The sequence below is a fragment of the Athene cunicularia genome, assembly GCF_003259725.1.
Source record: "Athene cunicularia isolate RWA chromosome 1 unlocalized genomic scaffold, athCun1 chr1_part1, whole genome shotgun sequence".
Classification (NCBI taxonomy): Eukaryota; Metazoa; Chordata; class Aves; order Strigiformes; family Strigidae; genus Athene; species Athene cunicularia.
This window is the reverse complement of record NW_020799091.1, coordinates 6,731,478-6,746,208: the sequence shown is the minus strand read 5'-3', so window position 1 is coordinate 6,746,208 and position 14,731 is coordinate 6,731,478. Positions and strand designations below refer to the sequence as shown.

The following is a 14,731-nucleotide window of genomic DNA, read 5'->3' as shown; positions in this document are numbered from 1 at the left end:
CTCGGGGCCCTGCTCGGGGCCTCCCTCGGGGCCTCCCTCGGGGCCCTCCTCGCCGCTTAGAAGCTCAAATCGCTGTCAGCAACGTGGCTGCTCCACAGCACAAGCGTTTCTCGTCGCTTGGCTAAGGTTTGGCGATGCGAAAGCGGCTGATCTGTAGTCAATCAGCTGTAGCAAATCAGTCTGCGTTGGTTGTGGTTTCAGGCCGGTGACAGCCGCGAGCAGCCTGGGCTCTGGTGCTGCAGGGTGTGTAAAAGGTGTGGATGCCTCTTGAGAGCCACGATGAAACAGGCAGAGTTAAAACGCCCACCGAGCACCGCGTGCGGAGAGCCAGACAGGAAAAAAAAAAAATCTGCAGACTGCTTTTGCTTGGAAAATGTACAGAGAAGGGATGTCCAGAGAGAGCGCTGTGTCAGAGGGCTGGTCCGAGGGATCAGAGAGGAGCAGTGCTCTGACAAAGCCCAGAAATGGAAAAACATACCGGATATTGCACTGCGATTTGAATAAAGGACACCTGGCTTTGCTGCCGGACAGCGTGTGCACCCAGGGGAGGTTGGCTGTGACAGATCTGGCTGAAACAACCCGTGAAGGTGTGGTGGCTATATCTGTGCCACGCTGTGGAGCAGCAGCTGGGCAGCCTCGGGGCCAGCTGAGTTTCTTGTCAGCCCGGTGGAGCATCCTTGAGTTGTATGCAGGAATACAGGAAGGTGTGCCCTATGCTTTCAATATACCACAGAGAGTGCTTAAACCAGGGTTTGAGTAACACAGACTTCTTAATTTATCCAAGCACTGGAGAGCTTGTCAAAGACATTCCTTGTAAGAGCCCTTGATGTTGCTTGCCTTCTGGGCAGGCAGTCTAGAGAAAAAGCAGGCTGCCTGCAATAGGCCATACAAAATTCCGAGCGATTCGAACCTGCACAGGTGCAGGCGTAGAGCATCCATGCAAACAGTGCGAACAGAAAAATACAGCTCTGGAGGCTGCAAAACTATTGGTCAAAAATACAGTGTCTAGTGATGTGAGAGCTGAGTACTCACTGCACATGTGCAATCTGAAGACGGACTGGAAAAAGAGCTGTGAAGTTCTCTGACATACAGACTTTCATGCCTGTATACAGAGTTAGAATTAGATTTGTGATGGAGAGGACTGTGCATAGTCTAAGGGGCCCTATTTTCTCCCAGCTCTGTTTGGATGATGTGAGCTACTCCTGCTTGAGCCTGATTTCCCCTTCTTCTCTGTCCTGAACTTACTCTAGCCTCAGACCGCTTCCATAGGTGAACCACTCTAAGCCTGGCTCTGCCTATGTCCAAATATCCCTAGCTCTAAATGCAAAACCAGCCCTGGCTCCAGTTCTGAAAGATGAAACTGTGACTCTGGATCCTTGCGCTTTTGAACTCTGAAGCTTTCAAATTGCAACCTGTTTTCATTTTACTCCTTGTCAGAGCAAAATACAGATTTCACAGCCTGAGAATATTTTTGCAAAATTGAATTTTTGTTTTTCAGTTTGTGCTAGTTACAATACAATACTTTAGGCTCTGTCAGACATCTGCTTCACTCTGGAAGTTCAGGGATACATCTTAAAATAAAAGTGCAAACCAAAAAAAAAAAAAAGATTGCTAGTGGTACTTCTTAGAAGTTCTGACTGAAATAGTAAAGTTTGAGAGAGCCATGATAGAAGACATCTGTGAGTAAAAAGGATGCATTTTTCTGCAGTTACCAGCAGCTGCAGGTTGTCTGAACTCAGCCTTCTGTGCTCTTCCAGAAGCCTGCTTCTCTCACAGCTAGTACGATGCAGTGCTTTAAGCTGAGCACGTAAAAATTCAGGCTTTCAGAGAAGAAGAGTCTCCTTGGTAATAAAACTCCCTTGATTTTCAGCTACTTGAAAGTCCCTTCTGCTGCCAGGTTGGCTTCAGGCTTCATTGAACCACTCATCTCCATTCGGTGGAAGGGGCTATGGCTTCAGTGGACTTTGTTACATGAGGCTTTGGTCCTGCCTTGTTTCCTTCCGTTTCTAAGAGCCAGCTGGGAGACTCTTACTTCATTCAGAGGCATTTCCTCTTTCAGGGCATGACTTTCATTCAGAGGACTTCTAGGATGAGGACAAAGGTGGAAGACATGTATGGGATATTTGGGGGAAGAAGCACTGCTACCAGTGGCACTTGTCTGAACCAGGGTGATAAAGAAGGCAAGCAGCCAAGGGACTCACTGGAAGGGTGCTCTCAGAAAAGCAGATGTCTGGTACCTGTGCTGAAGTTTAATTCCCAGTCCTGCCATGGTAACAGATGCAGGATTCAGCAGAAACGCTCGAACAAGCCTAGCCTTATTTAAAGCACTGAGTTTCCAAGTCAACAACTCCTGTGTTGCCAAGATACAGACATTAGAAAAAAAACCCAACAACAGCAACAAAAAGCTGTCACGGAGGGAGATCCGCGCCCTCTCTGCAGGGACATCATTGTTCAGTACTAATAATGTCACACGCAGGCTCAGGATGGCAGTTGCTGTCCTTCCCAACCACAAAGGCTTCCCTCGCAGGACAAAAAGGCTCAGTGCCCCAGGGTGCTAATTCTCTACTTCAGACAGACAGTGAGCCGGCAAACTGGGTGTTTGGAAGGTGTAATTTCTGGCAGCCGGTACCAGCAACTGAACTCAGTTCATTTTAGTAATACGGAGAGCTGCTGTGGAGATAAGGGCGGCTGCCCCAACTTGCCGTAGGAGGGCAGCAGCCTACAGCCAGACAGGGTCTGACGATGGGACTGTGTATTCTGAATAACTCACCCTTTTCCTCTGTTTTATTTATTGTCATTTATACAAATACAGTGGAGGGCAGCTATTCCTATGCTCTCAGCCATCCATCCTACATCTTTTTCATGCATGCAAGTAACACATCTCTATATTGTCTGTTCATCCATCTGGATGAGGGCCTGCAGCAGGGATTACTGCGTGCTGCCATACTCTGCAAAGATGCTGTAGGGTAAAAGGCACTCCTCTCAAACAGATGATAATAAGGAGAGCAAGCAGCTGTGGACCCCAACAGAAAAATGTTGAAACCAATGAGGTGGTTGAAAAGAGGGAGACTAATAAGACAAGGTAACTCATAGCCTTACCCCCTGTTTTTCATACCATGTATGTTTTTCACTGTCTGGCATCCTTTATGGGAGCTCTCTGTTGTCTCCATTGACTTCAGGATACAGATCAAAGTTTTAGTATTGTCAGTGGTGGTGCTATCTAGTCATTGGTATGTGGGGCTGGAAAGGACCATCTCTCTTGAGTGCACTCCTGCAAACAACAAGCACACATACCTTCTTTTTTCTCCATTTCCTTTGAGATCTTTGCTATCCTAGGGTTGATTTTCACACTGAATCACTAGCAAGTTCCTGTCTTGAGTTTAAATGAACAAAAGATTTTCAAAGCTAGGTGTCTCCTAAACTGCATTCAGAAACCTAAACTGCTGCTGGACTTTCAGAGATGACGAGTGCTGAATGCCCTTTCTCTCTGCTCTCAGAGACAGTAAATAATTTCCTTCTTATATATAATCTAAATCTATGCTCTTTCAGTTTAAAACTATTACTCCTCCTCCTATCCATACACCCCCCGATAAAGAGTCTTTCTCCTTCTTTCCTGTAGCCCCCTTTAAGTACTGGAAGGTCACTATAAGGTCTCCCCGGAGCCTTCTCTTCTCCAGGCTGAACCCCCCCAACTTTCTCAGCCTGTCCTCACAGGGGAGGTGCTCCAGCCCCCTGATCATCTTTGTGGCCTCCTCTGGAACTGTTTGAGCAGCTCCATGTCCTTCTTCTGTTGGGGGCCCCTGTGCTAGACACAGGACTGCAGGTGGTGTCTCACGAGGGTGGAGTAGAGGAGGAGAATCACATCCCTCAACCTGCTGGCTACACTTCTCTTGATGCAGCCCAGGACATGGTTGACTTTCTGGGCTGTGAGCACACATTGCTGGCACAAAGTCGGTTTTCCATCCACCAATAACCCCAAATCCTTCTCCGCAGGGCTGCTCTCAGTCCAGCATCACCCAGCCTGTATTTGTGCTTGGGATGGCCCCAACCCATGTGCAGGACCTTACACTTGGCCTTGTTGAACTTCATGATGTTTGCACTGTCCCACCTCTCCAACCTGTCCAGGTCCCTCTGGATGGCACATCCCTTCCCGCCAGCATGTCGCTGCTCCAGACAGCTTGGTGTTGTCAGCAAACTCGCTGAGGGTGCGCTCATCCCACTGTCCATGTCACAGACAAAGATGTTAAACAGCGCTGGTGCTCCTCACTGCTCTCCACTCGGACATGTGGCTCTTTGTTGACTGCAACTCTCTGAGTGTGATCATCCAGCCACTTCCTTATCCACCAAGTGGTCCATCCATCAAATCCACATCTCTCCAATTTAGAGACGAGGATGTCATGTGGGACAGTGTCAAATTCTTTGCACAAGTCCAGGTAGATGACGTCAGTTGCTCTTCCTTTATCCACCAGCACTGTAATCCCATCATAGAAGGCCACCAAGTTTGTCAGGCATGATTTGCCCTTAGTGAAGCCATGCTGGCTGTCGTCAATGACCTCCTTATTTTCCCTGTGCCCCAGCATAGTTTCTGGGAGGAAACAGAACAGAGTATAAGAGAAAGAGGAGTTTAAGATGGTAAAAGTGTCCAAGTGATTGTTTGCATGTCATAAGTCATGCCTCCCCGTTGAAGCTGGGGCTGATGGGTAGGGGTCTCATATAGATTTTATTTCTGTGGATGCTCAGGCAGAATTCACCTCTGTTAGTCCATTCTCTGCTGTTAGCCTCTTGTCAGTCTCTGGTGGTCAGGTGTTGGTCACACAGCTTTTATTGAAGTCTGGAAGCATCTTGTTCCCTGCTAAAAGATAGTTCCAGTATTGTTTTTCATGGTGCCCACCCTGATTCTCTGGAGCTCTTTCTGGTCATTTGGGTAGTTTTGTAGCAGTCCTGCTGCTAAGTGAACCAGCATGGAAAAGGATAGTCAAGGAGACAGGGAACTTTGGTAAGCAGTGGTAGGTGTTGCCTGTCTCCTTGAGTCCTTCAGGATTCCACCTCAGTCCTGCAACTGGGAAAATAGAGCATCACACTGTCCTGTCTCACTCTATGGACTAGGGTGAGGTTATTTTAATTCTCTGTGCCGTAAGAGGAGTGATGACAATCACTCAAAAGGTTTTTCCAACTAACAGATTTACTTGAAACTCAGCAGTGACACAATGGACAGTATAACAGCTAGGCAAAACTCGAATAATGACCAAAACTTCTGAACACAATGGAAAACAGTGGCTTAGGCAAAACTTGCAACAAGATCACTCCTGTGTACCTAGAATGAGGTCAGAAAAGAGAGAGAGAGAAAAAAAAAGAATGATAAGAAATAAGGAGTGGGAGCAAGAAGGAGAAGAAAAGATATCACCACCATTGGATCCAGTGATGACCTCTGCTCATAGTTGGGGTTCTTTGGTAGTTGGCATGTGCCTGACAACACTACATATACTACAAGTGCCCGCCCCTACAGGCGGGGATTCTGGCGTCACTGAGAAAGTGCAATGAAAGTTTGAGAATGTTCTGGAAATGAGTTGGTGGGCTGTGGGGGCCTTGGTGGTCTTGCACTCCCCCCTCGCCAGACTTGACCGAAGGTTACTTTCCATGGGTGCACACATGCAGTGGCATGATCGAGGGTTACCTTCCACAGGCATGTAAGTGCAGGAGATGGGTAGTTTATGTGGTTCTCGGGAGCAGGGATGAGGGCTCACCAGACACTGCCCCCCCCTCCGCAGACCCTGTCTGCTTGCTTTTGCTTGTATCAAGATGGAGATTTGAGACAATTCCCCACTCCATTTTGACTCGGGATCTCACACATGCCACCACCAAGATCTGCAGCACTACTGCACCTTGGGGGAAAGAGGCCAGGTGGGGACTTTTGGAGAAGATTGCCTTCATACATGCTAAAATCTCTGCTGGGACTCAACCTGTGAAGTTTGCCATAATACAGAGTGGTCTAGTGTCTTGAGTGCAGCAGAAGTCCCTCATCCTCTCCCAACTCATCCTTCACCTGGTGTTGGGACCATCCATCTACCATCCCTGCCCCAATGTACACCTGCATACCAGCCTCCCAACCCTGTTCACCTACACCTCATGGGGGGAGTATCGTGGGGGGTTGTGCCACGGGAAGTAGAACAGGCTCTGATGCCTCCCTCAGCACTCTGCTGTGACAAAGCCAAATTGCAAGATACAGCTTGGGAGGCAAAGGTGAGTGAGGTCTAACAGCCTGGAGTGGGAGAGAAGACAGCTGGTGTCTAGAAGACCCTTGCTATTAATCATAATATTGTCCTCTAATCATTTCAGCACTGGTTAGGATTGTATATATTAAGGAGCACAAGACAGCATAAGTCTTTTTCCATCACTACACAGGTCAAAGTGTCATGCTCTGCTTCTCTTTGGTGTTGCAAAGCCAGGCTATACCACTGCAGGCTACTGTACTTCAGCATTTTGCTAGTAAACATCTGACACAATTTAATTCTCGTTTGCCAGAGGTACCTTGCAGGCAGGATGTTGTTAGCCAGCAGCTCTCCAGAGTTGCTTAAACTCGTTACAGAAAACCCAGAGGAAAGAGCTGGTGGATTCCACTCAATTTTGAATTGATTTGGGCTTAGGAGTCTTAACTGTGCTTCACAAATATGTGGAGACAAAAAGCAGGGAGAAGGTGAGTAATTTCAGTGCAGAATCAGCAACAACAAAATAGATTCTGTATTCCTCATATAAAGGAATTCACTGAACCATGCTTTCTGGAAAGCTTCCTTCCTCCCGGAGTGCCTATCACAGTCTGCTTTCCAGCTAGATAACGACATCTGCAGCAAATTAGATTAGATTACCTTTGAAAAAAACATGCAGGGTGGGGCACAGGAGCTTGTGGTAGGATAGGCCAGTGCTCTGCATTATTAATTTAGTTACATTGGGCTCAGATAAATCTTATCAAATTTAATTTAGATGGAGTATGGGACAGACAGACTTTGAAGCTGTGGTTGGTACTAATGACACTGTTGACTTTATTCCTTGTCAGTGTCTTGAATAACATTGAGACCCCAGTGGGGAAGGAAAAGTGGGACAGTGAAATAAAGTGCCTGGTCATGGATTTATTTGATTAAGTCTTGTCTAAGTTGCTGTAGTCGATGGAGGCATGCTGACATATCAGCAGAAGCTTTTGCTTGTTCTTTGTACTCCTGTAGTACTGAGAAGCCCAAATCCTGTGTCAGCATCTCACCATTGTGAAAGATCAATATGTAGATTCTGTGTGTGGCTGAAGGCAAGAATATTCTAGTACGGAAATTAGTTAGGGAAAGAAGACTTCAGTGCTGGGTTGCCTGGTGCTCCTCTTGCCTATTTTTCTGAATTATGGAATCATAGAATCATTGAATCATTCAGGTTGGAAAAGACCTGTAAAATTATCAAGTCAACTGTTCACCTTGTGCTGCCAAGCCCACCACTAAACCATGTCCCGAAGCACCTCATCCACACATCTTTTAAATACCACCAAGGATGGTGACTCAGACACTGCCCTGGGCAGCCTGTTCTAATGCTTGATAACCCTTTCAGTGAGGAAATTTTTCCTAATATCCAATCTAAACTTCCCCTGGTACAACTTGAGGCCATTTCTTCTTGTCCTATTGCTTGTTACTTGGGAAAAGAGACTAATACCTTGCTACAACCTCCTTTCAGGTAGTTGTAGAATGCGATAAAGACTGTTCTGAGCCTCCTTTTCTCGAGGCTATACAACCCCAGTTCCCTCAGCTACTCCTCATAAGACTTGTGCTCTAGACCCTTCACCAGTCTCATTGCCCTTCTCTGGACATGCTCCAGCACCTCAATGTCATTTTTGTAGTGAGGGGCCCAAAACTGAACCCAGAAATCGAGGTGCGGCCTCACCAGTGCCGAGTACAGGGGTCAGATCCCTTCCCTGTCCCTGCTGGCCACGCTAGTGCTGACACAAGCCAGGATGCCATTGGCCTTCTTGGCCCCCTGGGCACACTGCTGGCTCCTGTTCAGCCGGCTGTCCAACAACAACTACAGGTTTTTTCCCACCAGGCAGCTTCCTAGTCACTCTTCCCCAAGCCTGTAGAGTCATGTAGGGTTGTTGTGGCCCAAGTGCAGGACCCAGCACTGAGCCTTGTTGAACCTCATACAATTGGTCTCAGCCCATGGCTCCAGCCTGTCCAGGTCTCTCTGCAGAGCCTCCCTACCCTCAAGCAGATCAACACTCCCACCCAACTGGGTGTCGTCTGCAAACTGACTGAGGGTGCACTAGATCCCCGTGTCCAGATCATTGATAACGATATTAACCAGAACTGGCCCCAGTACTGAGCCCTGGGGAACAACACTTGTGACCGGCCGCCAGCTGGATTGAACTCCATTCACCACAACATTTTGGGCCCGGCCATCCAGCCAGATTTTACTCAGTGAAGAATACACCCATCCAAGCCATGAGCAGACAGTTTCTCCAGGAGAATGCTGTGGGAAATGGTGTCAAAGGCTTTACTAAAGTCCAGGTAAACAACATCCACAGCCTCTCCCTCATCTACTCAGTGGGCCGCAGGACCTTCCTTTCATGAACCCATGCTGACTGGGCCTGATCACCTGGTTGTCCTGTATGTGCTGCATGATGGCACTTAAGATGATCTGCTCCATAACCTCCCCTGGCACTGAGGGCAGAGTGACAGGCCTGTAGTTCCCTGGATCATCCTTCCGGCCCTCCCTGTAGATGTGTGTCACATTTGCTAACCTCCAGTCAACTGGGACCTCCCCGGTTATCCAGCACTGCCGATAAATGATGGGAAGTAGCTCACTGAGCACTTCGGCCAGTACCTTTGGGTGGATCCCATCCAGCCCCATAGACGTGTGTGTGTCTAAGTGGTGTAGCAGGTCACTAACCATTTTCTCTTGGCTCAGAGGGCTTCGTTCTGCTCCTTGTCCCTGTTTGCCAGCTCAGGGGGCTGTGTATGCGGAGAACAACTGGACTTACTATTAAAGACTGAGGCAAAAAAGGCATTAAGTACCTCAGCCTTTTCCTCATCTTTTTGTCACTATGTTTCTCCCTGTATCCAGTAAAATTTCCTTTTGTTTCTAATGCATTTAGAGAAACATTTTTAATTATCTTTCATGGCAGTAGCCAGGTTAAATTCTAGTTGGGCTTTGGCCCCTCACTTTTTCCCTGCATAGCCTCATGACATCCTTGCAGTCCTCCCGAGTTGCCTGCCCCTTATTCCAAAGATGATAATCTTTCCTTTTTTTTTCCCCAAGTTCCAGCCAAAACTCCCCGTTCAGCCGGGCTGGTCTTCTTCCCAGCCAGCTCGTCTTTTGGCACATGGGGATGGCCTGCTCCTGCACCTTTAGGATTTCCTTGTTGAAGAATGTCCAGCCTTCCTGGACTCCTTTGCCCTTCAGGACTGCCTCCCAAGGGACCCTGTCAATCAGGCTCCTAAACAAGCTAAAGTCTGCCCTCTGGAAGTTCAAGATAATAGTTCTGCTGACCCCCCTCCTTACATCTCCAAGAATGGAAAACTATTATCATTTCATGGTCTCTATGTCCAAGATGGCCTCCAGCCATCACATCACCCACAAGTCCTTCTCTGTTCACAAATCAGGCCCAGTGGGGAGTTTTCCCCAGCTGGCTCCCTCACCAGCTGTGTCAGGAAGTTATCTTCCACACACCCCAGGAACCTCCTGGACCGTTTCCTCTCTGCTGTAGTGTATTTCCAGCTGACATCTGGTAGGTTGAAGTCCCCATGAGGACAAGGGCTAGTGATTGTGAGACTTCTGCCAGCTGCTTATAGAATATTTCATCTGCCTCTTCATCCCGGTTGGGTGGTCTGTAACCAACTCCCACCATGATATCCTCTTTGTTGGCCTGCCCTAATTCCTACCCATAAACACTCAACCCTACTGTCACCATCATTAAGCTCTAGACAGTCAAAACACTCTGTATACATACAGGGCTATTCCCCACCTCTCCTTCCTTGCCTATCCCTTCTGAAGAGTTTACGGCCATCCATTGCAGCACTCCAGTTCTGTGAATCATCCCACCATGTTTCTGTGATACTATGTCATGGTTTTCCTGCTGCCCAGTGGCTTCCAGCTCCTCCAGTTTGTTGCCCACGCTGTGTGCATTGGTGTAGATGCATTTCAGCTGGGCTATTGATCCTGCCCCCTTTTTGCAGTGAGAAGCCCTAATTCCTATGTGACCATTTTCAGGTGCTTCTGTGGTTTCTAACACATCAGTAACCCTTGTGTCTGCTGCCTCACGGACCTACATCCCATACATCCACTGAGATGGCAGACTGGAGGATCTCACTAGCACAATGTCTCTCAAACACTGGCATGCTGCCCCCAGGCTTATCGCTAGTGAGCCTGGTTTTATCCCTTTCTCCCTTCACATCTATTTTAAAGCTGGCAGGGCTTCAGCGTCCTTCCTGCATATCCTTCTGCACAATCCTCTGCACAAACTGCTATGCCATGCCCTTGCTGACATGGCACACCCTGTTTGCCCTCCCTGATTGCAGTGCTCCCGGTCACTAGTGCTCCCTAAGGGTTTCTTTTATAGGTGTGGGGGAGCTTGGCCACCATTGCTCCTGACCCCACCAAGGTCCCATCAGCTGCTGTAGCTGAGCTGCTGGCTCCTGGAGGGTCTCTTGGCTCCCCTTCCAGTTTGGGAAGCCCCCCTGTACACTGCGTTGGAGTGCTCTGCTGCCCATCATGCCAGCACTGGAGCTGCTCTCCTTGGCGACTGAGTTACATACCACCTTCTGGCATATGGACTGGGTGCAGTCCCACCATCTCTAGTTCCCTCAAGTGTTGGATACCCTCCTCAGTGGTGGTCCACTTGCCCAGGCAGCATACCACGTAGTCCTTGAGGGAGTAACAGGCTTTGACAGTCAACAGGAACCACGTCCAAAGGCTGTGGGTTTCAATTCTCTTTCCAATCACTTTGTCAATCCCAGTGTTCCTACTAAGGGATCCCAGCTGCCTGGCATGCCTGCTGCCTGACTTCTGACAGTGGACCCCCAGTATCCCAACACTGGGGGCAACCAGGCAGCAATCTCCCACCTGGCTTGTGGCTGTCATTTTTCCACAGAACTCACAGCTTCTTTAGGTTTAGGGCCCAAGTGGTTGTGCCATCCTTGGTGCCTGTCATTTCCTTGTCTTGCTTCCTCTGATGGTGCTGGACAGAGGGTCAGTAGGCACAGGCCAAGCCCCAGAGCATTTCTAGAAGTCGCTAGGTCCCACTGGGTTAGTCAAGACACCCTTCATTCAAGTGGTGTGCCAATTTTCCAGGCCTGTTCAGGTGTAAAATTTCAGGCTATCAGTGGTGATAACTGCCTTTGGCACAAACTCTGCCACCACCAATTGAGCAACTTGGGACACATTTCTCTGACACCTTTCCAACAAAATGTTTACTCTATGCCAGGACCAAGCCAAGTTCCACACACCAAACAAGCCAGTGATGTTAGATCATAGAATCATAGAAAGGTTTGGGTTGGAAGGGACCTTAAAGATCATCTAGAACCAATCCCCCTGCCATGGGGTTATGATAATCTATACTAATATAATATAGATAATGTGATCAAACAGCATACATGAGGATGTAGAAGAAACTTGGGACCCCATGCAGCAGAGCTGGACACATCCATCCTGGAGAAGCAGAGGGAGGTGTTATCCCTTGTTGTCTCTGCAAGGTAGCTCACAGTGCAGGAACACCATCAGTGCCAGGGCCATATGCCAGCCCTGGCACATGGCCATTGCTTTTATCAAAATGTGTCCAGGCACAGTGGAGTAAAGTGATAAGCACCACAGCAAACAACAAAAGCAGCCACTGACAAGCCCTGGACTCTGGTGAAGCAAGCAAGCTCCCTGACCAGCACAAACCCTGCAAGTTAACAACTGTAACTGCTATAGGACACTTAAATCAAAACTGTTGTTATCTCAAGCCCCATAATGTGCTTGAAAAAGGAGTGCTGTGGTTTGACCCTGGCTAACCTACTCAACTGCTTGCTCACTCCCCTCTCTTGTGGAATGGGGGGAAACCAGAAGGAGGGTGTGGCGTCTTGTGGTTTGAGGTAATGACTTTTTAATAGGGAGAGCAAAAGACAAAGTGAAAAAAAAAAGAAAGAAATTTATTCACTACTTCCCATCGGCAGGCAGATGTTTAGCCACTTCCTGGCAAGGAGGATCTCACCATTTGTCACCATAATTGCAAATATCCCCCCTTCTTCCTCCTTTCCTTGAGCTTTTATTGCTGAGCATGACATGGTATGGTATGGAATATCCCTTTGGTCCGTTGGGGTCGGCTGTCCTGGCTGGATCCCCTCCAGTCCCTTGCCCATCCCCAGCCAGCTTGCTGGGTGGAGTGGGCAGAGTAGGAAAGAGAAAAAGCCTCGATGCTGTGCAAGCTCTGTTCAGCAATAGCCAACTATTGGTGTGTTGTCAACAGCATTTCAGCCACAGATCTGAAGCATAGCTCCACAGGGGCTGTTAGGAAAACTGATAACTCCATCCCATCCAGACCCTGAACAACTCTCTAGCAAAGATCCTGAAGGACCCAGATGTACTGGAGAAGCTGGCACAAGTTCATAAACAAGTTCATAAAAAGTCACTGATCTTATTTACAAGTTATTATGGAAATGGTTGATAGGTCCCAGGGAGACAGTTTTTCATGGCTCCTGAAGTTGCTCAGAAATTCTGATGGAGTCCAGAATGTTTTGCCTTGGATTACACAGGGCACTTTTAGTGTTTTGAGACCACATAGCATCGATGCACTTCTACATAGGCACACACAGCACCCACTTAACCACAGTGCTCTGTACCATGGGAATAGCTTGCAGACCATTGTTTTCACAGATCTTCTTGCTTGAATAGATTATACCAGGACTAAGAGCTTTTCACAAAGAGGTCAAGTATTTATGAGCCTGGAAAAAGAGCAAATACATTTCTTTGCAAGTTAAAGTAAATCCATCTGGGATCTTAAAAAATTTAACAGATTAACTTCAGGAAGGTACACTGCTTGCTTCAAGACAAGTGGAGACATGGAGACATCTCCATTAGAGCTCCCTCAACACACAGAGGGTACAGTCATCCTGAATTGTGAGGCTGTGTCAAGGGACACATGTCACTGTAGCAGCTGCTCATTTCTAGATGCTCACTTCATCCATGTGTCCTGCAACCCATCGTGCTGTTAGCTACATTTGCCTGTAAGGACATTTGTCTTCTCAGCAATGCCGTAATGGTTAGATATGCTACAGCCAACTGCAAAATGTCACAGACCTTCAGAAATGACTGCAGCGAGTCATATGTGCCGTTTCATAATGAAGTTAAAAGAGGTAATTTTTCTCCCCTGTTCCAGGTACAGCAGTTTACACTGAAGAGCTCTGTCATCTTACACAAATGTTCATTAAACATGAAGTGTCTAAACTACCAAAATAAGAGAGCCCACACCTGACCTTCAGTCCTCAGGAGTCAGTCTTACTCAGTAGGTAACTGAATTATGAAATTGCTGACTTTATGATGCGAACGCACACACATTTAGCTAAATGCGGTTCCCATTTTCATGTCTATAAATTAGGAGTGGGTTTATTGCAAAACTGTTAGACTCTTTTGCTGGCAACCTCTGAAGTGCTTTATGCGAGTTGAAATTCAGTTGAAACCAAATTTCTGCTGATGTCATTCAAGTTCTGATCATTTTCCCCAAAAGCAAATTCTGCCCCTGCTTTGTTACAGTGCATGAATAAAAAGTATTTTGTTCCTGGCCAAGAGCACACAAACCGTGCAAACAAAGGCTTTCTGCATCAGGGACCTCCAGGTCAGTTTGCTGTAGTGATTGTAAATGGGAATGAATAAGCAAATATACTACAGACTTGATTTTTATTCTGTTAAAGGAGGAGTTCATTGCTCCAATGCTGTGCTGATTCCTCAGCAATCAATCTCATTAAATGTTATAATGCTCCTTTTCAGCAGTTTTACTGACTTATGTAACAGATACACAGAAAATGGAAGCCATCTCCCTGATGAGGTTTTTCCTCTGTTTCTTATATTGAGGGGAGATGGGTTTGTCCTAACAAGGGACAAGATTTATGTGAGCTAATGATAAGTCTTTTATTAACCAGGTTTTGGCCATTTCAGCTTCCCTCTCCGGGGCAGATGAAAACTTGAGTGTTAGGAACTCAAATGTATGGTCATTTGCCCTTTCTGGTTTGCAATCGCAGCTTCTTCTAAAATGAAAAAATACTGGTTTTGGAGTTCTGAAGAAGAGCTTGAAGCTATGAAGCACATGGTAACTGCTGTCTCAATTTACAGGATACATGAAGTGGTTACTTTGAGAAAGGTGCACAACAAATTCCCTATCAACACCATCTATGCATGTCCAAAGACATGTGTGTTGTGTTTGTGTGTGTGTGTGTGTGGCGGGGGTTTTGGTAGTGGGAGAGGGGGCTACAGCGGTGGGTGGCTTCTGTGAGAAGCTTCCTGAAGCTCCCCCAGCTCCAAGTCAGACCCAGCTCTGGCCAGGGCCAGGCCAGTTAGCGATGGTGTCTGCGCCTCTGTGAGAACGTATTTAAGGAGAATCTGTGAGTTGGAGTTGTGAGGAGGGGCTGTGAGGAGGACACCTCTGTGAACACCAAGGTCAGTGGAAGAAAGGAGGAGAGGGGAGGTTTGCTGGAGCAGAGACTCTCCTGCAGCCCATGGTGAGGGGGAAGGG

The 14,731-nt window shown here is 47.5% G+C and overlaps 1 protein-coding gene across 1 annotated transcript in view; it reads right to left on the bottom strand.

Moving 5' to 3' along the window:
* Nucleotides 1-8,877, bottom strand: part of CCDC90B (coiled-coil domain containing 90B) — a 19,660-nt gene extending 10,783 nt beyond the window's left edge. Inside the window, exon 1 of the mRNA XM_026854594.1 lies at nucleotides 8,623-8,877. Within this exon, the coding sequence (XP_026710395.1) occupies nucleotides 8,623-8,877 (255 nt within the window). The remainder of the gene's footprint in view (nucleotides 1-8,622) is intronic.
* Nucleotides 8,878-14,731: the final 5,854 nt, after the last annotated feature.